Consider the following 20,805-nt stretch of genomic DNA (forward strand, 5'->3'; position numbering starts at 1 on the left):
CGAGTTCTGATCCGGAACACGAGGTAGCTCTCAGATTACGCTTGGTCATTGACAGGGTAGGAGAAGCTGTATCTTGTTGTTCAGCTCTTCAAATTGTCGCATACTCATGTAAGGTGCGAGTCAAATGTTGGTACGAGTGGAGGCGCCATCTTGCCTAAGGTAGGTAGGTAGACAGCTAGCTTGCAGAGCTGAAATCATTATTGCTTGTGATGGGCTGGAATCGGTATCAAATCCCGCTTGCGCCGGCCGCTCTACATTCATGTAGGTGGTCAGCGCTTGCCACGAGAAAACGTCAATCAGCTGCAGCTGTTACTCTGTGAGGTTCATCCAGTTGAGACGGGAGGTTGACGTGAGTGGAGTATGTGTGGAGCTCGGACCACCTCATCAACGTTGAATGGCCCACATCATGAGATGATTGGGGGGAACTGGACGACTTCGATGTAACTTTCTCTCAATTTCATCTCCAACCACGATATTTACGACCACATGTGTACTTTGCTCATAGAGTTGAATGTCTTTCAAATGAGATATTTTCGAATAACGAGGAAATCGAAATAAGACGGCGTACGTCTCCCGAGAGTAATAATCACATCAAAGACCACCACTCACAAACCTCATCATCCAGCAACCTCATATCACCAGTCTCACATTAAACCCCATTAAGAGGTACGCCGCACCTCATACTCTCGAAAGAAAACCCCCACCCAAACAACAATGTCAGACGATCTCAAAGACGAGATAGAAGCCCTAAACTCAATCTACGGAGACGACACCCTACGCCATACACCACCAGATAACTATGTTCTCACGCTTCCCGGCGGCCCGGGTGCCTCCTCCCTCACCCTCCGCTTCGCCGATACGTACCCGGACGTACCGCCAGAGATCCTCGGCACCCACAGCGCCGGCGAGAACGCGCCCCGCGGCACGGGCGCCCGCGACCTGTCTCTCTTCCGCGAGGCCGTCGCCGCCGTCTACCAGCCGGGCGCTGTCTGTCTCTTTGACGCCGTGGAAGAGTTCTCGCGACGACTGGAGGAAGTTTCAGAAGCTGAGCCGTCAGGATTACCCACCTCACATTCTCCTCCTCCTCCTCCTCCTCCTCCACCGTCGTCCTCCTCGCGGCAGCTAGAAGAGCACAACCACAACCACAACCAACAGGACGCTGAAGCTGACTCTCCGCCTTGCCACACGCTAGAGCCGCCCCCCTGGACCCTCTCCTCCCCCTTCACGGAACTCAAATCCGTCTTCCTCGCGCGCGCCGCGCCCGTCACCTCCCCCGAGCAAGCCGCGTCCTACGTCCAGCACCTCCTCGCGACGGACAAGAAAGTGCGCGGCGCAAGCCACAACATGACGGCGTGGCGGATCCGCGGCGCCAACGGCACGAGCTTCCAGGACTGCGACGACGACGGCGAGACGGCGGCCGGCGGCCGGTTGTTGCACCTGATGCAGCTCATGGATCTGTGGGACGTCATGGTTGTCGTGACGAGGTGGTATGGCGGGCAGAAGCTGGGGCCGCGGCGGTTCGCGCTGATTAATAGCACGGCGAGGGATGCGTTTGTCAAGGCTGGGTGGGCGGAGGAGGCGGGGTCGGGGAAGAGGAAGGGGCATGGGAAGTGAGAGAGAGCGGACTGCTTTGAGGTAGTAGGCCTTTACGATGGATTGTTGGGCTTCAAGTCTGGTGTCTGAGAGGGTACTTGGAACCCAGCGTGGACTGTAGGGGGGGGGGGTTATTACGATGTCAGTCAAGTTGTACACAGATTAATTCTGGAAAAATATCACTGGAGAGTTTACCAAGAGCTGTCGCATCAAGGAGGGCAGGCGATCATAGAATGTCATCGAAGAGGGGGCATTGAAGAGGAGATCAAATCGCTTCGAGTGTGAGTTCTGGGGCCGATATTGGGCCCCCTATCCTCTTGCAAGACATACAAAATTGGTATCGAACGACAGAGAGCCACCCTCCGTAAACGCCAATATGCCAGAAACCCGGGCGCGAAAATGTTCAAAAATGACAGATTGCCAACCCCCTAAACCAGTTCCATGCTAGTACAATCGTCCCTTCATGCAACTTCGTTAAAATTCGAAATGTGTGAGGAAAAGAAACTCATAATGTTCCTTCCTCTTGATCCATCTTTTCAGATCAGGCTTTCCCTTCTGACAGATATCCCAGCAATGCAGTCCCTCCTGTAACATACGGTCGATGCGATCAGGCCTTGAAGAGCTTGGGCTTGAGGATCTCGAGCGCGAGTATGGACTGCTCGCAATCGAGAATGACGGCACCGGCTCGGGCGGTGGAGAGGTACGAGAGCCCCGCGCTGTCTCCCGTGCGCATATCCTGCACCAGGGTGCCGGCCACGCCACAGACGATACCGGTAGCCTCGAGCGGTAGGCTTTCCAGGTCCAAGAAGATCGGGGTCAGGTTCGTCTTGGTGTCCCCGACGAGGGAATCGCCAAAGAGGCCGAGCAGCGACTTATCCAGCAGCAGGGATGGCGGGTCCTCCTGGGCCAGAGTGATGGAGAGGAAGCGCGGGCGCGCTGCCAGGGCCGAGATCATGGCGGTGTAGAGCTTCGCGTCAATGTTGTCCAGCCAGGTCTGGCGGTGGCTGTTGCCCGTCACCTGACGGCTCAGCGAGGGACGCTGGGTGTGGGAGAGCTCGCCGCCGAGCTGCGAGGTCTCGCGGCCGGAGCACTGCACCAGGAGCAGGTTGTCCTCAACGTAGGGTGCGACGCTGCGCTTCTTGAGCAAGTCAAAGGTGCGGACCTGCAGCTCGGCGATGGTGGAGGGCGGCGGGGTCAGCGGGGGCGCGGCGGCGCCGTTGTTCTGGCTCGGGCCGCGGGAGTGTATCGAAGCGGCGGGGCTGACAAAGTTGGAGTCGTTGTCGGCAAGTTCGAAACCGCGGGCGAGGAGGGCCTTGACGACGGTTTGCCTGTCCTTGCTCGGGACGAGGATGAAGTCGGAGTAGTAGGTGGTGATGAAGAAGATGGGGATGCCGGCGAGGGCCAGGGGCGAGGTCAGTTCCATGACACGGCCTGCGGCGTCCATGCCGGCGCTGATGACGGAGAGCACGAGGTAGGTGTCTTTGGATATTGAGACGGATTTGGCAAGGTCTTTTGGGAGATCCTGGATGGCCGGCTCAAAGACGTTCTTGGCCCAGGAGCTGTGACAGACGATGGAGCACTCCATGGGGGTGACGCTAATGTTGAGGAAGCCATGTTGGCTCTCGGCGTTGAGTCCTTCTAATTCATGTTCTGGTTCGCCTTTTGACGCCTTGAGGGTCTGGGTCTGCGGGAGAAGGACGCGGAGGATGGGCTGCAAGAGTACCGAGTACAGGTCGAGGGGGATGTGGATGAGGGTGTAGTGGCCATCCTGCGGAGAGCGCAAATGCGGTGTTAGTTGAAGAGCATGACAGAGGTCTGCAAGGACCAAGATATTTGTGTGTGTATCATTCTTTTAGCTCCGAGTGGAATGTGCAACTCGGGGCGGGCGGCGACGGCGACGGACACACAGCGTTGCAGTGGGACGGGCAAATGGAGCCCCGCATTTTGGTGACTCTATCGAGAATCGTTCCCACGCTGCGGTGATGTGTGTCGTGTGCGCAGTAGGAAGATGAAGGGGATGGAGATGACACAAGATGTGGGAGAAACTTACGAGAAACGAGACCTGGGCGTTCATTGTGACGCGCAAACTTCGGATGGCAGTTGAAGAGCCAGAAGAATTGCTTTCCCGGCGTCGGAGTTCTCTAAAAGAGAAAAGGAAAAGAGAGAAAGAAGAAGAAGAAGTAGTCTCGATGCGCCGGTGCACGGATGGTTTGTTGAAAGTTTGCGCGCGCACCGGGATTGATATCGGAGGGGGGACGGGGGGCAACTAAAGGTATTTCTGCAGCCGGCTTCGGTTTAATCTTTTCATACGGAGTATAGGCTACTCGGGGGTTCGGGTGTCGTTGGAAGTTTCCTTGGTCACAACCGGGCGGGTCCGATGTATATATTCTGCTCTTTTTTTTTCTTTTTTTCTTCTTGCCCTCTTGAAAAGTCCAAGAGTCGTTGGAAAAAATTTAAGCTTTAGGTAGTCATGGGCTGACAGGGGAGTCGTCGTCTCTTGTTATGTCTCTTTCGTTGCTGCTGTCTGATGTTGTATTTTCCCTTGCGTCTGATTTACGGATGCTTTTTGCGGGGAAGTAGATGCCTTGGTGGGTTTAGACTGGAAGAGGATGGGAAGCTTTACCAAGGTAGAGGAGAAGATGTAGTAAGCCCGGGAAAATGGACAAAGGGAGAGAGAATCTCCAAAAGGGAAAAAAAAAAAAAAAATGGAAGGAAAAAGGGAAGGGGGATGGAGAAAGGTTAAAAAGAAGTGCACGAGAGGAAGGCGTTGGAAGGGGAAAAGAGGAATTAGGTTCGTATGGGAGGACCCTGAAGACGAGCTAAGGTGGGCAAGGTAAGGTGCCTTAAGGCACGGAAGGCAAGTAGCTGGGCTTACCTATTTCTCACCTCCAGGCTGGCTACATGATACATGATACATTTAACAAGTGAGAGCAGCCCAGATGAGGGGAGGGGAGGGGGGTGGAGGAGTGGGTGTTCAAGAGACGGAGGAGGAGGAGGAGGAGGAGGAGAAAGTACACGGCGTTGTACGTAGGAGTGCGGCGTGGTGCAGCAGCAGAAGCAGAAGCAGCAGGCGTACTTTCTGCGGCGGCGGCGGCCGGTCCCAAAGGCGCACTAGAGCACGATCCGTGCGTCTACATGCCGGGGACCAGCCAGAGAGGATGAGTACATACGATACTTACTTTACACAGTGAGATAACTAGGAGGGAAAGGTACCTTGTGCAGTAGGAAGAAGGGCTGAGACGAGACGAGGCGAGACGAGACGGAGCCAGATGGGCGCGCTACTGAGCGTGGGAAAACGTGGGTTTGCGACTTTGCCTGTTGTTCATTTTTTTTGCCGCGATATTCCGGGCCATTGGAGCCTTGGAGGGAGGGGGGTTGCAGATAAGGTGAGGTCCGTAATGTCACAGTAGCGTTGAAAGCCTGCCCTGTGCTTTCTTGAGCCCATGAGCCTTGACTCTTGGAGTCTTGGGGGGGGGTAACCGGCCGGTGGGCAAGGGGGTGACGACGATTCGGTGGTTTTGCGCCGAGATGGCGGATGGAGTCGATGGGATTTCGTGATTGAATTTTCTCATCACTTGTTGGTTTGACGAAACATGACGGATACCTGTTCTGGCTATCACCGGTTCACTCTGGGTTTGGGGATCGACCGCGTTCCCGCGAATGCGTCGAGGGATTGATGAACCCCCCCCCCCCCCCCCTCTCTGTGGAGATTGTCGAGTGGGAAATTCCGTCCAAAGTCGTGTCGTTTTCGTCTAGGTGCAGGCTCAACGATATATCCCACTTACACTGTCAGTTCTCATCCAGGTTCACGCTTCGGTCAATACACCGGCAAGGCCGAGTCTTGATCTGACGACATTGACTTTCCATTGGGGGCTGTATCCGTATATCCGTACTTCACAAAGGAATCAATCGCGCGTTATACCACATTACGTGCTCTACGTGGGGTAACTCGTGAGAAGCTTAGCTCGTGAGGGCTATATGCGGACAATGGCACGTCTTGGAATGTAGGTGTTGTCTCGAACTATGACGAGGACGGGGGTGACTTCACACGCAATTGTCTTGAACCCAAAACCCACGCGGCTACTCATCACCGACCTCATAAGTACTTTAGAGAGAGAGAGAGAGAGCCATTGTTCGGTTGGTGGTTCTGCACAGGGGGAAAGGGTGTGGGCGGAGATGGGCAGCATGACATGGCGGGGTTGAGCAGGGGTTAGAGAGGAAGTACAAGGTGTTGGACCCATGATTGCATCTTTGGGAAGTGGGCGTCTACTACGTATGTACTTGGTATGGCTGCTTCTCTACGCCGCCAACGCGGCATCCACGGCGAACAAGACCGAAACTGGTGAAGCGAGTTATAACTTGCGAAGAAGAAAATGGATCAAAAGGGTGGGGGGTTTTCTTTTTCTCTTCGATATTATGCCTTTTAGCTGGTGGTTTCACGGCCATCTCGTTCTAGTCAGATGTCGTCTCACACTGCCCTTTTCTTATCTGATTGCGGGGTGTTGCGTCTACCTTTAGAGCGAGATGCTTTTTTCATCGCCGGCGCTTTCTCGCGATTTCCAACCTCGGTCGTGAGGAAGTGAAGAAAAAGCGCGGTTCGGCGGGCGTTGGACGGGCGTTCTCGAGTCAGGTACTCCGTAGACCGAAAAGACGGCTGATGGGACTCGGGAAGAAGAGAGGGAGGGGGGTTACCCTTTCTCCATTCTAAACATGGGAGTCCCCGTATACGTCGTCAGTTGAGCCGCTGCCAATCTTCTCTCCACTATCAGAAACCTAACCCTCGCGTTCCCGGTTTTTTTTTTTTTTTTGTCTTGCTCTTGTTCAACTTTAGTTTTGACATCCAGACGAGATATTGCGCCTTGGTCGGCACTGAAATAGTCCCCAACCAAAGTGTAAAATTGTGTCAACCGTGCTTTGCCGCGCCATGCTGGCTTTGCATCTCGCCATCCCATCGCGACACCTGGACCGTGAGCTCCATGTCCATGTCGTGAGTCGTTCAGGGTTGGCATGGGGCAGACGGGCAAATGAGCGGCTAAGACGACGACGACTATTGGGCTTTTCTTTCCCCCTCTCACTTTTACTTGTTTTGGCTGCTACCTACCATCTTGTACCGAAGGCTGCCCATGGCCCCCAAAGCACGAACGACAGCAATGCAGTACATGAAGAGGAGCCGGCTGGGCTGGGAAGCAAGAATGCAGAGAAAAAGGTTCAGAATGCCGTTTCGGGCGACGTGCATGAGACTAGTTGAATCGGGAGCGTGGGGGGTCTGGAAACTCTGGGCAGCTCTCTGGTATTACTTGAACCTTGGTCAATGGCAGTTCGTGTACAAAGTAGTAGCCGAGATGCCTGCTTTCTTCGGAACGACTGGGGAAGTCGCTTACATCTCATGTAACTCGTGAGGCAGTCACGTTTGTTTCCCATTTCCCTTTTTGGCTCTCACCACCTTCTTTGCCTCCTCTTTCCCCCCCAAAACGAGCCATCATGTAAATGATGTAAGACGACGACATGCCTCATCTTCCATGCCTTGTCGTCCAGGTTGCCAGGCAAGGGGTGGATGATCATGGATGGATGATGCATCGGCCACTTCTCCGTGCCTTTTTACCTCACCTCCCCTCACCTCCCCTCACCTCACTTCACCTCACCTCACCTCAACTTGGGTCTGCTGCTACCTCGCCCGTCACCTCTCACATATCAACTCTCACCACCACACGGGAAGCAACGCTGACGGGCGTCTCTCCCACGGATACTGTACATAGTATCAACACACGCACACGAGTGCGTGCCCAATAGTCTGGTCCAGCATAACAGCGGCTGGCCTCGGCATGCCCATCGACTTGCTGATTCAAAGACACGAAAAGAAGGGCCGTCACGATTGTTAACCCCCGCGGGGGTTCCACGACAACCGCGCTTTTGAGTATCCGTATGCTCAATCGGGAATACACACAATGTCACGGAACAGGTTCTTGACCATGGTCTTTGACCATGACACGTCTGCAAACACCGGCACCCACGGCACTTACGAAACTGATTCTCCCAGCTGAACCCCTCAATCCGACGCATGCTCATTCGTACCTTGTGCCTACCTATTCGTGCAAATACCGACGCTCTTTCAGCTTCACAACAGCAAATCTCAGCTTCATCACCCCACCTCATCTCCAACGCCATTGCGTCAGACCCAGACATTCAGCCCACGGTGCGTGCCTGTGGCGGCCCGCAAGGAGAAGAAAAAAAGCAATTCTTCGTTCCCTTTCTCCCCCAGGTCCAACAAGGACCAGACCCCCGCCGATCGCAACGGTTCCTGAACCTTGTCCGAACCCTTTCCCTTCTGGTCGTGCAACTGGTTCAATTGGCCTCTCTGATTTGCTTCGACATCGGCGCTCCATGCATAAGTCATCGGGGTTAAACAAAGAACATGGGTTCCCTCCAGTGGGATTTCACTACTACCTAGTCCAATACCTGTTGGTACTGCGTCGCCGACCCCTTGCTAAACTATAAGCTGCCTTCTGCTACTGCAAGATGCCGTGGCAGTTACGACGTCCGGGTTTCCCATTATCGACAAGCCGGATCAGAGAGGAAGACAAGTGTCTGGGATGAAATGGTGCTTGGGAAGAATACAACCTGCCGGCCAGCGCCCACGGCTCCAATTAGACGGCGCAACTCTCGGTCAACTTGTGACGGCGCAAGGAAAACCCCGCTCTCGGCCAGTAATTCCACAATTTACCCCCATTTCACTCTTCCTATTCTCCTCCCGCAACCCGGCCGCTGCATCCAGACCAAACTCGCAACCCCCCACCCCAGAGCTGCAACCTGGGATCCGATCCCTTCAGCAACCGCCTCCAAATGTTACCCTACCAGTACCAAGTCTGCAAAGTCCCTCGCCTGGCCGCTTCTAAGCGTCCTCTTGCTGTCAGAGCCGGCCATGGACCCCCAAATCGACGTCCTGGGAGGCCGGAAACCTGACTCGCCAAAGAAGCATGGGTTGGCGACGTCGCGACGACGACTCCCGACGACGGTTGACTTGTGACACCTCCTCGCCCTGCTAGCGATGCGTCTGGATCGGCCCAAGCCTGGCGCCCCGAATACTCGGTCGCGGCTTACATGCAGATGGGAAGTATTGGCAGGTACACACGCCGGTCATCGTCACCGTGCACACCGATGACAGCATCGCTCACCTTTTCGGGAAGACGTTTGATCATCAATCACAAAGGGGACATCATATGTTCAAGTGATGAGGTGTGGCAAATTGAACATGATCCCACGGAGTGAAAAGCAACATGTGTTTTTGAAGTGGCTTGTCTCCCACGGAGCGGATCACCTTTGCTTTTGCTCGATTGCCCCATTCGGCATTGTCTGCATCGCCGGCGTGGGATGCTCAGTTCTCACGAGAGCACTTGAGAGTCTCAAGCTGACAATAACACGGAAAAGAAGGCAAAACCCCTCCATGAGTCCACTTGACTGGAGACAGGTCACACTCACCGATTGCCGCGATCCATCATATGGCCGGAGCTTCGCCGAGGTCTCGACTCTTCACTCGTAGCAATGAGTCTTTTCTTTCTTCCTCTGCTCACCCTCGCCTTCCGATTTTCTTCTGACCCAAGTCTCTGGAGAAATACTACACCAATCATCTTCTTCCCTTTTTTAGCCTTTGATCGTGCTTCCTCAAGTCTCCGATGGGTCCCCGTTCGTCCGTGCTTCATCTCCATTCATTTTTTACTTATCTCTCTTGTTGCGGATCAGATCGTACCCGTTCCCAGATCCACAGATAGGGGACCACCATGGGCCAAAACGTTTTGGCGTTATCTCAGACTATGACTGTCACCCCCGGTCCTTAAATAGCGTCTGCCGACTTATACGCTTCAACGTCAGCGGGGCACACAACGGCTACTAAAGAATGAAATTTCATGTGGTGTTCGTTATCGCGTACTCAGTACGGAGTATCAGACAGGCCTTTGCCGCGGTTCTACTACCTAAGCTGGCCCTCCTCATTTCCTCTTCGTCCACTCATACCAGTGCTGCACTGCTGTCGTTTCAACCTGCGGGTGAAATTTCTCACGCTATCAAAAAAAAAAAAATTTACCTCGGCTCGTTCTATGAACTCCCATCCCATTTCATCTCCTCAGACGCCATACACATGCCCCGGTAGTAGTCAAATCTGTCTACTCCCGTCGCGATCAAGAATGGCTTACGAGAAGTCTCACAAGCTAAGGTTCTAAATACAAACTCCTAGGAAGATGACATTCCATCCGCAAGCTCAGATCTATGAGTATTGGTCGGCCACGTATGAGCCCGGACAAGTAGCTTTACAGCACGTCTAACAACATACTTTGGTGCTCTTGTACAACATTATTTAATCCTTTCACATAACCGCGTTACAACTTTTGCGGTAGGAGTCAAAAGACTTTGGAGCTAAATAAAAGCTTTGAGCTGGGTCACTATCTGGAAACCCAAGTTGAATAAGATCTACCTATGTATCCCATTTAAGCTATCCTGAGACACTCCAAGCCGCCCCTCATTGCGATTCCTTCAAAGACTGCAACTCAACAATTGACCATAGGCCAATTGTGACTCTGCTTGATAGATGTGGGAAGATCCCTCTCTTCAAGAGGCCTACACATCCGTTCCATTATGGCTTTAATTGTCGAAGCTGTACTTCACCGGAAGGAAATCGGACTCGGTGTTGTAGATCACCGTGGCGACGGTTTCCTTCTTACCCGCAAAGTCGATAGTTACGGCTCTTCCTAGCTGGACAAGGTCGATAACCGTCCCCGGAATGAAGTGTCCGGTCGAGATATAATAGATCCTCTTGGGAGTGATTTGATACCTTTGGTTGGAATCGGGTCGCCATACGGAGACTGGTATGACTTCCTGGTCCTCGCCCGGAGTTGGGCTTTTCATACCGAGGCCACAGAAAACGTTCTCTAAGCTTGTAGTTAGTGAAATGCACACAATGTGATTGTGAATCCAACATAGGTCAGAGGTGGCCCGAGATAGAGAGAGAAAGAGAGAGGTGGGGGGGGGCTCACCATACTCTCTGGAATCGTACGCGGTAATATCGATTCCGAAAGAGCCATCCTTATCAAGGTCTCTCTTGTCCCCCTTTTCGAAGGCGACACCCCCGTCTTGGATTTCCAGCGTCTCCAGGCTGCCCTTTTCTTGCCCGGTTCCTAGATTCACCTTGTCGAAGTCCGATGTGTTTACAATCAGATTGGTTTGCAACGCCTCCGGGGTCATGCCGCACACAGCATAGTAGTGCTCCTCAACGGAGAAGCGAGCAGTGCCATGTCTTCCTGGCGTTCCTGGCGAGCAGCCCCAGACGGTGGTCCAAGCCCTGCCGACTGACTCAGAGTATGTTGGCTTCTCGTTGAGGATGAGAAACTGTTGGGCCCTTTCGCTCTGGTTCTTCACGGTGATCTTGACGTTGGCCATGATGAAAATGGGCTGAAAGTGTAGGGCGTTGATAAGAGAAGATTAATTATAAAACCCCAGAAGATGAACCTGATGGAAGACGGTGCGTGCAAGTAGGAAAACCGAACGAGGTCTTAAGAGCCTGTATCTCTTCTAGGTGAGTGCAGTTTGTGTGCTTACAAGTAGAGATTATAGATCTTGTCCGGGTGCATAGTTTTGATTATCAGCCCTGATCATCTAATAAACAATTAGACTGTATGCATCCTACACTGGTCTAGTTCATCCCTACAACTTGTGTAGTCAAGCGATCTCAGCCTTTGGCACGACGTCTAGACATACCGAATAATCCGGTTTCGTAGTGAGACAAGGGAAAGTTGTGGGTGCGTATAGCCACGCTCTCGGCTGGTCATAACGAAGCTGGAAACTCCAGTCAGGCAAACCTTAAGTATCAAGTGTAAGGTCAGCCGGTGAATGGAAGCGGGCTAGACTGCCTGAAAACAGCGAAAAACAAGACCTATCGGCATGGCATGCAAATTGTGATTTTCACAAAGTCCATTGCAGCATGTCTAACGAGTTTTTTCGGAAAAGAACAGATAGTTGAATTTCGGGACATAGCTTGCAGCCTGCAGGTGCCAGACCTTCAAAGGCGTTTCTATCCCAGTCACTGCCGTATGCTTGAAGTTGATGTAAGAATAAAACCACAACGTGTTGGGGTTTCTTCTTAGACGAACTCGGACTACTGGAATGCGCGAGGCATACGAGCATTTTCAGCCAGCCACACTCCGGACTCCGGACGCGTCTCTCTTTTTGACACATCTTGATTACCGAGTGAGCCTATATTTCTATCATTACCAATTGCCAGTGTTATCGAGAAATTGTGTATAAAGCTGCAGGCCTCAGCCTGGTTGTTCCCTCTCTAGTGGCACTGGTCACCATATTCAACGAGAGATCCGGATATTCAGCGGTCTTATGCTGTATATATCAACGGCTCAATGTCGTCTCGTACAAGACGGCTTGGGGCCTTCAAAAGTTAACAAGGCACTCTATCCCAACACAGTGACAATCACTAAGAATTTGGGGCTGGCGGGTCGGCAGCTATGGTGTGCCTGTCTCTTATTTCCCCGCACTGCGAGCCGTGCCGAAGTACTTGTTGTGTCGCACTGATCTCTCTGGTAATCAGGCCTGATCTTCTAGATCATCGCAATATTCCCAATTGTCATCGTATACAACAGCCCAGGTGGTTTTGCGTCCCTCGCAGGATTGATCCGGCAACTTGATGCCAATGTCTGAACGAGTGCTGCCGTGTTACAGTTGCCATTCATCACTCGTCAATGATGAAAGTAGATACCACGGACGATGACGATGCAATGGCTTAACAGCCAGAATAAGAAGCCGATCAAAATTGTGTCACATTTGATGTTGAAGATTTGGATGCAGGAGCTGAGAGTAGTGGCTGGCTGACTGGCATACACTTTCCCGAGAACGGGGACCGAATGCATCATCTTTTTTCAACCTGCAGACTGGCGTATGAGCTCAAGATATTGGTCTTAGGCTCGATTGACAATATTTCCACACAGTAACGGGGCTCGGGGGCTCTGAAGACCACACTCTACAATGCCATTTCATCTTACGGTGCATATACAAACCCTCGAGGCTCTTTACAAGATTGCTTTCTAGATTCCTCAAGACTTTCAAATCACACTTTGCAGTTTTCCAGCACCTACTCTGAAGCTACAGCAATACCTACGATTATGGCAAGCACATTTACCATTTTCATCATCAATTCGTCTGGATCTGACCGTGAATATGATATAAGCTTTCTAGTCCAAACCAACCATGCCCACCACAATCATTCTGCGAGAAGATTACCTTTACTTCTGGGCGTATACCGCATTCTTCCAGCTCTCCAGAACAAGCCGCAGCAGCCCGTCGTTTGCCTCAAAGCTCGAGGCAGGCCTCCACCGCTTCGGCCTCCTCGATGCCCACGACGACTGGTGCGGTACCGTGATCCTGGAAAACACGTAGTTCGCGCGCGTAGGCGATGTCGTCGAGCTCGCCGCCATCTCGGATGCCCGCGACTTTTCGATAGAGGAGCTGGACACCTGGAACTATTATGTGCCAGAGGATCGCGAAGTGTCAGAGTGGCATCTGTACTACGCGTTTGTCATCACGTGGAACAAGGAACACAGTATTGCTAAGAGGACTGGGTTGGCGAAGGTGTATCAGCGGGCGTTTGACGTGGCTTCTTTTCACCCTGGCAAAAAGTGGAAGGAGACCACTCTCGGGTAGGTATGAAGGGGGATTTTGGCTTCATCAGAGTCTGTCGAATATTCACAAGAATGTCTGAAGCATTCCCATGACTTCGTCCCTTGGGGAAGGCAGACAGGACGGAAAGGAAGGATAAGGTAGGTAGGCAGCAATGGAAGATGTATGAGGTGTGCCTTTTTCAGGTGAAGCCTAGTCAGATTTTGCTCTTTCCTTAGCAAGAGTCGAGTCTTCATGACAAGAGGTTGTGATGTGCCAACACATCAACATGCCGAGCAGCTAGAAGGAGGCAGATGTCGAGTATGAATGCAAGGTTCCCCATTCCTATGCCGACGCAACACATGGGGACCGAGCAGCTGCAGTCATTTGTATATATTAAGCTATTATGACAAAGCTAGCTATCCTTACATGACGCAGAAAGACAAACTTGCGTTTGAAATAAATGAGGAAGTCTATCCAACTGTCACGCCCACTCGGGATGACGTTCTTCGCGAAACAATGAGCGAGATATCGAAAAGAGAAAAAAAGACCCTCCAGAAACTGGCTACTCAGTACCGAAATCATAGTGAGAAAACGTACATGCATGCAAGAAGAGATGAGACAAAAAGAAATGAATGCTGCGCAAGGAAAGCCCGAGACCACAGCTATCAGCGTGGCCGTGATCTCCCCTCCCTAACCACAAACCAGAATACAACGGGATTGATGAGAAGAGAAAGGATGAAAGAAGCCAACCAGAACCCAAAGCTTCAGCAACGCAACCTTCCATCACGGGGAAAGACTCCATGCCTTCAGTAGTAATACTTCTTCACAGTCTTTTTCTCAACCAACACCCTTCTCGGTCTGCACAACGCAGGCCGACCATAACGGTCCCTACAAATGCTCACGCCGCCGTGGTACCCGGGCCCTTCGAACCGCAGTCGCTCGCAGTAGGAGCACCGCTCCGACCCGTAGCCGTAGCTCGAGCTGTACCCCGATCGGTAGCTGTACCGGTCGTCGAAGCGGTCTCGGTAGCCGTAGGACGAGCGGCAGCGGTAGCAGACCGTTTCGGAGAAGGAGTTGTGCCAGTCTATCGGGGTTGGAGGTATGATGTCAGTTTCAGTGGTCATGATATAGGGGGTTAAGTCAGACGAAAAGAAATGTCCTCGTTCCATCGGAGTTCAGGGGCGAGAAACGACGACGACGACAATGATCGTCGGAGACGGGAATGACAGAAACGCAACGACAGGAGAGTGGCACTTACAACGCCTACACTGCAAACAGAGCTGGTAGCCCGCCGGTCCGGGCCCATATCCATACCCATACCCCGGACGACCAGGGAAGACCTCGGTGGTGGTGACCTCATTAATGACCTGCGCGCCCGGCGGCACGACGGCGATATCTCGTTCTCGATTCGCGAGGATGATCTCGTTGTTGACGGGCCCGCGGGAGATCTCGTTGACGACGACGGAGGCGCGGTCCTTGACTACCTCAGCGACGCCGCCGCCGCCGCCGCCGTGACCTTCACCACCGTGACCGCCGTGGTGCGAGGGCATTGTTGCGGAAGGGGGGAGAAGTTGCGCCTTTTCGTCTGTCTCTCTCTCTCTCTCTCTCGTCTCTTTTCCCTTCTATTGTGTATAGGTGTTTGTTGTAGGGGTTGTTTTATGCTTGTTTAAAGCTGTTTTTGTGTCGTTTTGGGAACGTTATCAAGGGGATATCGTGCGGAGGGGGGTGTGAGAAGGTGTAGTTGTAGTTGTAGTTGTAGTCGTGGGCTGACGGGCTGCAAGTCCGAGAGAGCTGAATGCCGACGGCTGAGTTCCGAACGTGACGCCGCCAACAAACAAGTGCTGATATGTTGAGTGAGTTGTCCTCGTGATGTCTCGAAACCAAAGCATAAAAAAAAGGGGGTGGCAGCCTGGGACTTCTATACTACCTAAGAATGCAAGGCAACGCAGCCCAAGATACACACACCAAAAGGTAATGGACAGGGAGGTCTCCTACGACCTACAATACTCACGTTCCCCCCGGCTCCAAGCGATTCCAGAACCATCCTTCTCCTTGAACACGCATTAGACTGAGGCAGTACCGTTTAATTCTGTTGTTGCTGCCTCGTCCCTCCCCCAAAGCTTACCTGGCCGTCTGTCTCATGCCCGGGTGACCTCGACTAGCGGGACTCACCCTCGCCCAACGCATGACGTGAAGGCCAAGACGGAGCTGGTGAGGTCACAGGTTCGGGAGACCTTCCAACAAAGCATGGATGGGAGAGGGGAGAGGGAAGTCCATAGTAAAAACGGATTGGAAAAAAGGTGTGGAGGGGGGGAAGGGGGACAACGATGCTAGCTCCAAAACCAAAACACCAAAAGCTGACCCGCGTCTCTTGCGGGATTGAGGCTAACGATGCACCCAACACGGTCTAAGTGCACTTAGACCAGACTGCGGGAACGTGGCAGAGCCCAACCCAACAATGGCACAACCTTTTTTTTGGTCTCGCTTCTCCTTTCTGTCTGCCTCTTTGTCTGCCTAAAACGTTGGCGGACACTTGCTCCGGGGAAGGCGACGCTGCAGCTGCGCTGCCCCTGAACCCCTTCGGAGGCGGCTGAGCCGGAGAACCTTGAGAAAGGCATCCTCCACCATCATTGAAGCCGGGCTTCCGGGACCCTCATCGGCGTCACACGTGGGGCCTTGAACCACACTTCTTTTTTCGGGCAAATCTAGAACAAAGTAAAGGTCACCGTAATCTTGTTCTCATAGGTGCCGCCAACAAAACTCTGTATTAGGGGGCGGAAGGACGTATCGTACATGTTGCAGCGTAAGTGTTCTCACCCTCCGATCGCTATTTAGTCCAGACACCACGCCCAGACGCCCAAAATGCCATTTACCGCCCATTTCCAACCCATGCTTTCTTTCCGTCATATCCTTGTGTAACTTGTGTTCTTCATGACCGTCCGGGTCCGTCGCCCTTCTTCGCTACTTCTGTCCGCGGCAAGATCACGACCTTCCGACTGAGCAGCTCCCTCAACTCCGGAGTGATATCCTTTTTGACCTCGGGCTCTTCGGTTGCCTTATTCTTGTCCTTGCGTGGCGATGCTGGGCCTGCACTGCTTTGGCCCTCTTGCGGAGCTTTGTCGGTGGATACCGACTTGGAAGGAGAGCCCGGGTCTTTGATCCTTGGTCCTGGGAAATTGCCCTTCTTATCGACGGCCTCAACCAGGCGGTGGAAGCGGCGGAACAGCGCTTCCGCGCGAATGAGAGTTGAGTCAAGATCCATGGTATTGGAAAGCTCGTTGACTGTACAAGATTAGTAAGTCTAGGTTGGATAGTGTTTCAGAGTATCACATACCGTATTTGAGCACCTCATCGAAATGTTGCAGGTGAGTCATGATGACGTCTCGGTGCTTCTCCAAAATGGCTAAGGCCACAAAGAGGTGGAAGCTGCTGCTCAAATAGTCCGTCCACAGAGTCTCCCAAAGACGCAGTACGTCCATCCACTCGAACTCCCGTTTATACCAGACGAGCAACATGCGGAAAAAGAAGAAAAAGTTGGTGCTATCCGCAGACTGCAGGTGAGCGTAAAGTTTGGGATCCATAAACTGAACGAGATGGTCAAGGGTCAGCAGCTGAGACCGCATACCCGACTGATCGCGTAGGAAGTTGCGCTCCATCCGGTCCATGAAGTGCTGGAAGCCCCAGAAGGCGATGGCGTCGTCCTGCATAACGGCGTAGATGGGAGCAAGGAGGTCAGACATTCCCTGCACGTATCCGAGATCCTTGTTGTACTCGTTGTACGTCAGGAGCATGTCCTTCATCTGCTCAAGGTGGACGTTGGTCCCGACCTCAGAAAAGGGAGAGTCGGGATCGGGGTGCGGGATATCTTCTCCAGCGAAGATGGGCACGTTGCGATCTGTCCGGTGGACATCCTTTTCTGCCATGATGTTAGTCAAGGCTAAACACAAGTGATCATTGTAGAGACTTACCAATTCGCCCACGCTGCTCACGCCACCACTCACCCTGTTCGCCCTCGCCTCCCAAGTCCACCAGTCTCTCCCACCATGCGCCCTTCAACTTGACGTACTCATCTCGTAAGGATGCGAGATGGGCTTTTCGCTCCTCCGCGGTACTATACCAGTCATGAACCCCGAGGATAAAGAGCCACGCTTCTTTTCTTACACCGTCGTCGGGGTCCAGTCCTCCGTGAAACACCCGCTCTTTGACTTCGTCGACAGTGACGGACAACCTCCCAGTCCGTGGATCGAAGAACGTGTTCCATTCTTTCAACGTCACGGTTTTTCTTCTGTCCTCCAATGACATGGTGCTACTGCCGTCAAGGAGCTCAAACTCCCCGACATCGGTGTCTTCGAGCTCCAAGACCTCCTTAGCAGTCCATATCCTTTGACTCCGATCCCGCTCACTTTGTTCGGCAATTCCCATAGCCCAGCGCGCCAAATAAATCCTCGCGCTGTCAAACTCATCTTGGAGAGTCTGTACCTCTGGATTCCGAAGAAGCCTCTTGACTTGCGGGGGAACGTTGGGATTCTGTATCACATCTTGGGCAGCCCTCCTGGTGAAAGTGGTAACCTTGCTGAACTTTTCCATGATGTTCCACCCGGTTTCTTTGATGAGCTTCACAAAGGGATCCATCTGCGCGTCGCCACTGGGGCCAGCGCCGCCGGCTCGAGTCCCAGTACCGTCCTTTTGACCGACCTGAGCCGTACTGGAAGTGAGCTTGCCACTGAATGCATCGCTATCCTCCTTTGACGGCTCCACCAAGTAGATGTTGGGCTCTGCACCGGATCTCTCGATAGGGACGTAGCGCCGCAACCAACGCAGGACCTCATCGCCGCCCCAAAACATCTCACCTCGGTCACCGAACGGGTCGAAGCTGTCCCTCGTCCGCCTCTTCCTCTTGAGGATCGTGCTTTGACATTCGCTGTCGTGGAAGAACAGCGCGGGGAAGCTGTCGCCGGCTCTCGAGTTGATGATCAGAGACCCGAACCACCAACCCAGGCTCGGTGGTCTCACGAGAAGCGAGTATATTGCGCTGACGGGGATAGCGAAAGCATATGTGCCTACAGAACCTCGGTGGGATGTGACTGTCGGCGGAGGAGGCACTAGGTACGATTGCTTAGGCGGCGATTCACCTTCGCTAAGGTCGACTTTGACGTAAATACTCTCGGATTCGCCGAGGGAGGTTTCGGGGAGCCATGCTAGGAGCAAGTTGGAGGGAGGTGGGTTGCGAGAGTCTCGAGATGAGGAGGAGCTCGGTCGTTCGCTTGAGCCTCCTTTTTGCTGGAGTAGGGCTATGTAGCCTGGGATATTATCTTTCGCTGATGGCGTGGGGTGAACATAAACCTGCGCCGTTGCAACGTTCCGTTAGTCCCGATCTTTGGAGTGTGGGTGGCGAGAGTGGCTTCTGCAACATACCTTGCTCTTAGAGAAAAGAAGCTTGACGCCCCGTCCTGTCTCTGTGTGCGTGATTGTATTATAATCCCCTTCCTCGTCGTCGCTGAGGGCGTAGAAGCTCCCCGAGGGCGAGCGAGGTCGCGTTGGTGGTGGAGCGTTGGCGGACGGCGGGGGATCTGAGTCTGAGGTCATCGTGCAGTGCGCCGCTGGCGATGTAAGCTGGGGGTGTGCGGGAGACTTCAGCTCCGGACGCCTGCTATTGTTTCGGGTGAAGCTATTCAGGAAGCTGAAATATTGCGACAGTGGCTCTACTGTAAGAGTTTCCGGTGAGAAAGTAAAGTGATAAGAGCGAGAACAAAAAAGGATGATCCGGGGAAAAGTGGCATGCGAGCGAACTGTGGCTAATGATATGGGACGTTGGGGGCGAGTAGCCCAAGGTGCTGCGCAGTCGTCGGCCTCTGAGGGGCGTGGCCACCCACTTCCGTCACTGAATCACCCCGCTGCGAAAGCTTGCATCCATGTCTCGGAGGGGTTGTTCCCACTGTATCTGTACCGCAGTTTAGGCAGCCTTTTAGCGTACAATGACGGTATAGCTACCCGCGCATCGGGGTGAACCATGTCATCTGCAGCATGCATGCGTCGTCATTCACGCCTCCGATTGGCCCTTCCGAGGCTGCGTATTGCACGCGCAAGCAACTCGCTCCATCGTCGCCAAATCCGGCCTCGCGAGAGATGAAGCTTCGTCGCGGACTCGCCGTTTCGCCCTTCTGTTATATGATACTAGGCGTAGAACAAGTCGTGACTCACTTACCATCGCTATTTCGCGCATCGAGGCATACTCCGTTACGACGGAAGCATGCGACATACCGGTAGCTTTCGATGAAGCTTAGCAGGCCGAATACTACATCAAGGCCAGCGAAACCAGTCCAAATTCATGATTAGTAGTGTCTGTATTGTGTGTATGTATGTGCCTCAGCTCTGCTCTCGCACCTTTCCGAATACATCTCTCCAAGCAACATCCGCACTCTCGCCCTGCCCCGAGGATCTACCCACCGTCTACATACGGTCCACAGATCCTCACAATAAGCCGACTGTTGGCTCCGGCCGGCCAAGCATCTTGACCGCGAATGCCCGCATCGTCATGAAGAATCCCCGAGTAAGGACCTGGCACCCCCGATATATGTTTTCGCCCGTGTTCAGCGCGCTGCTCCCCGTACACTCTACCTCATACGAGGACCACTTGGGAGACCTTGACGTCTTGGACCAGCAGGCAGTCCTGTTCGCCCACCACTGCCACCACCGCCGCCACCACCGCCTCCCCCTTCGTACATGCCGCCCGGGGCAAATCGGTCCTCGTAGTCACCGCTCCCGCCTCTGCCCGTCGGTGGTTGGAATGGTCCTTGGCCTCCGGACGCCGGACTGGTTGTTCTCGCACCTCCCCATAGTCGCTGCTTAAGCCGATCCTGTGCTGAGCCGCCCGCTGAGCTTCCAGGCGGTGTGCTCGTCGTATCCCTTCCGTAGGCCGCACTCTGCTGGTAGCTGCCCGCTCGCTGACTGGGCAGAGGTCGGGCCTGCACCTCTTCGCGTCCATTGTCTCCGGCTCGGGCAAAGGGGCTCAGTCGCGCAGGCTGCTGCTCGGCGCCTCGCATCGGTGGGGGAGCCCCGCGACCTTGTCGCAGGCTCATCGTGTCCTGCCTCTGTTGTGCGCCGCCGTTGTTGTCCCACAGAGAGCTCAAGCCCGTCGCAGGACCAGCTTGCTGTGGCTGTTGCAAACCTCCGTATCGTGAGCCGACTTGTTGGGCTGGCTGGGCGTAGACGGGTGCTGCTGGGGGTGGTGCCTTTGGGTCGGGCGGCAGCCAGCCAGGGAACGGACGGCCCTTCTCGGTGTAGTAGCCTCTCAGCACTCTGCACACGTGGGTGTCGTCTTCCGTGTCGCCGTCATTTTCGCTCTGCAACAAGCGACTCTGCAGGTTCGAGATCTGAGAGGTGGTGTTGGTGAGGATCCTCGAGTACCAAGATGACATCGTGCCTTGTTACTTGCCGCGAGGATCCTGCGGGGCAAAGGCAAAGGCCAAAGGCGCTGTTTTCGATTGTTTTCGGACGGGTTGGGGTAAAGAGCTCTGCTCCGGGGACGAAGGTTACTCGTCGGGTTTCGTAGTTACAGTC

At 53.7% G+C, this 20,805-nt stretch overlaps 7 protein-coding genes across 7 annotated transcripts; 2 read left to right on the forward strand and 5 right to left on the reverse strand.

Annotated features, from left to right (window-relative positions):
- Positions 1-714: 714 nt before the first annotated feature.
- Positions 715-1,614, forward strand: BDP55DRAFT_692587 (RWD repeat domain-containing protein; the record flags this gene model as incomplete). Its single annotated transcript, XM_060577136.1, has 1 exon — positions 715-1,614. The coding sequence occupies one exon, from the start codon at positions 715-717 to the stop codon at positions 1,612-1,614; it is 900 nt and encodes a 299-aa protein (XP_060431732.1).
- Positions 1,615-1,797: 183 nt separating this feature from the next.
- Positions 1,798-3,893, reverse strand: BDP55DRAFT_75795 (ACT domain-containing protein). Its single transcript, XM_060580792.1, has 2 exons — positions 3,644-3,893; positions 1,798-3,361 (listed from the first exon to the last, which is right to left on the reverse strand). Exons 1-2 carry the CDS (start codon positions 3,665-3,667, stop codon positions 2,201-2,203), a joined length of 1,185 nt encoding a protein of 394 aa, XP_060431733.1. The 5' UTR covers positions 3,668-3,893; the 3' UTR covers positions 1,798-2,200.
- Positions 3,894-10,071: 6,178 nt separating this feature from the next.
- BDP55DRAFT_658439 (uncharacterized protein) lies at positions 10,072-11,347 on the reverse strand. Its single transcript, XM_060574479.1, has 2 exons — positions 10,617-11,347; positions 10,072-10,511 (listed from the first exon to the last, which is right to left on the reverse strand). Exons 1-2 carry the CDS (start codon positions 11,017-11,019, stop codon positions 10,225-10,227), a joined length of 690 nt encoding a protein of 229 aa, XP_060431734.1. The 5' UTR covers positions 11,020-11,347; the 3' UTR covers positions 10,072-10,224.
- Positions 11,348-12,834: 1,487 nt separating this feature from the next.
- BDP55DRAFT_630160 (uncharacterized protein) lies at positions 12,835-13,287 on the forward strand (the record flags this gene model as incomplete). The annotated part of the gene is made up of 2 exons (XM_060572117.1): positions 12,835-12,997; positions 13,037-13,287. 2 exons carry the CDS (start codon positions 12,835-12,837, stop codon positions 13,285-13,287), a joined length of 414 nt encoding a protein of 137 aa, XP_060431735.1.
- Positions 13,288-13,946: 659 nt separating this feature from the next.
- BDP55DRAFT_75980 (uncharacterized protein) lies at positions 13,947-15,014 on the reverse strand. Its single transcript, XM_060580834.1, has 2 exons — positions 14,504-15,014; positions 13,947-14,329 (listed from the first exon to the last, which is right to left on the reverse strand). The coding sequence occupies exons 1-2, from the start codon at positions 14,793-14,795 to the stop codon at positions 14,052-14,054; spliced, it is 570 nt and encodes a 189-aa protein (XP_060431736.1). The 5' UTR covers positions 14,796-15,014; the 3' UTR covers positions 13,947-14,051.
- A 1,004-nt stretch (positions 15,015-16,018) lies between these two features.
- On the reverse strand, positions 16,019-19,031 carry BDP55DRAFT_75997 (GTPase-activating protein GYP7). Its single transcript, XM_060580838.1, has 4 exons — positions 18,661-19,031; positions 17,214-18,588; positions 16,580-17,161; positions 16,019-16,527 (listed from the first exon to the last, which is right to left on the reverse strand). Exons 1-4 carry the CDS (start codon positions 18,829-18,831, stop codon positions 16,175-16,177), a joined length of 2,481 nt encoding a protein of 826 aa, XP_060431737.1. The 5' UTR covers positions 18,832-19,031; the 3' UTR covers positions 16,019-16,174.
- Positions 19,032-19,859: 828 nt separating this feature from the next.
- On the reverse strand, positions 19,860-20,663 carry BDP55DRAFT_630163 (Sec1-binding region of Mso1-domain-containing protein; the record flags this gene model as incomplete). Its single annotated transcript, XM_060572118.1, has 1 exon — positions 19,860-20,663. The coding sequence occupies one exon, from the start codon at positions 20,661-20,663 to the stop codon at positions 19,860-19,862; it is 804 nt and encodes a 267-aa protein (XP_060431738.1).
- Positions 20,664-20,805: the final 142 nt, after the last annotated feature.

This window comes from Colletotrichum godetiae (assembly GCF_030913485.1).
Source record: "Colletotrichum godetiae strain CBS 193.32 chromosome Unknown BDP55scaffold_13, whole genome shotgun sequence".
NCBI classification, from domain to species: domain Eukaryota; kingdom Fungi; phylum Ascomycota; class Sordariomycetes; order Glomerellales; family Glomerellaceae; genus Colletotrichum; species Colletotrichum godetiae.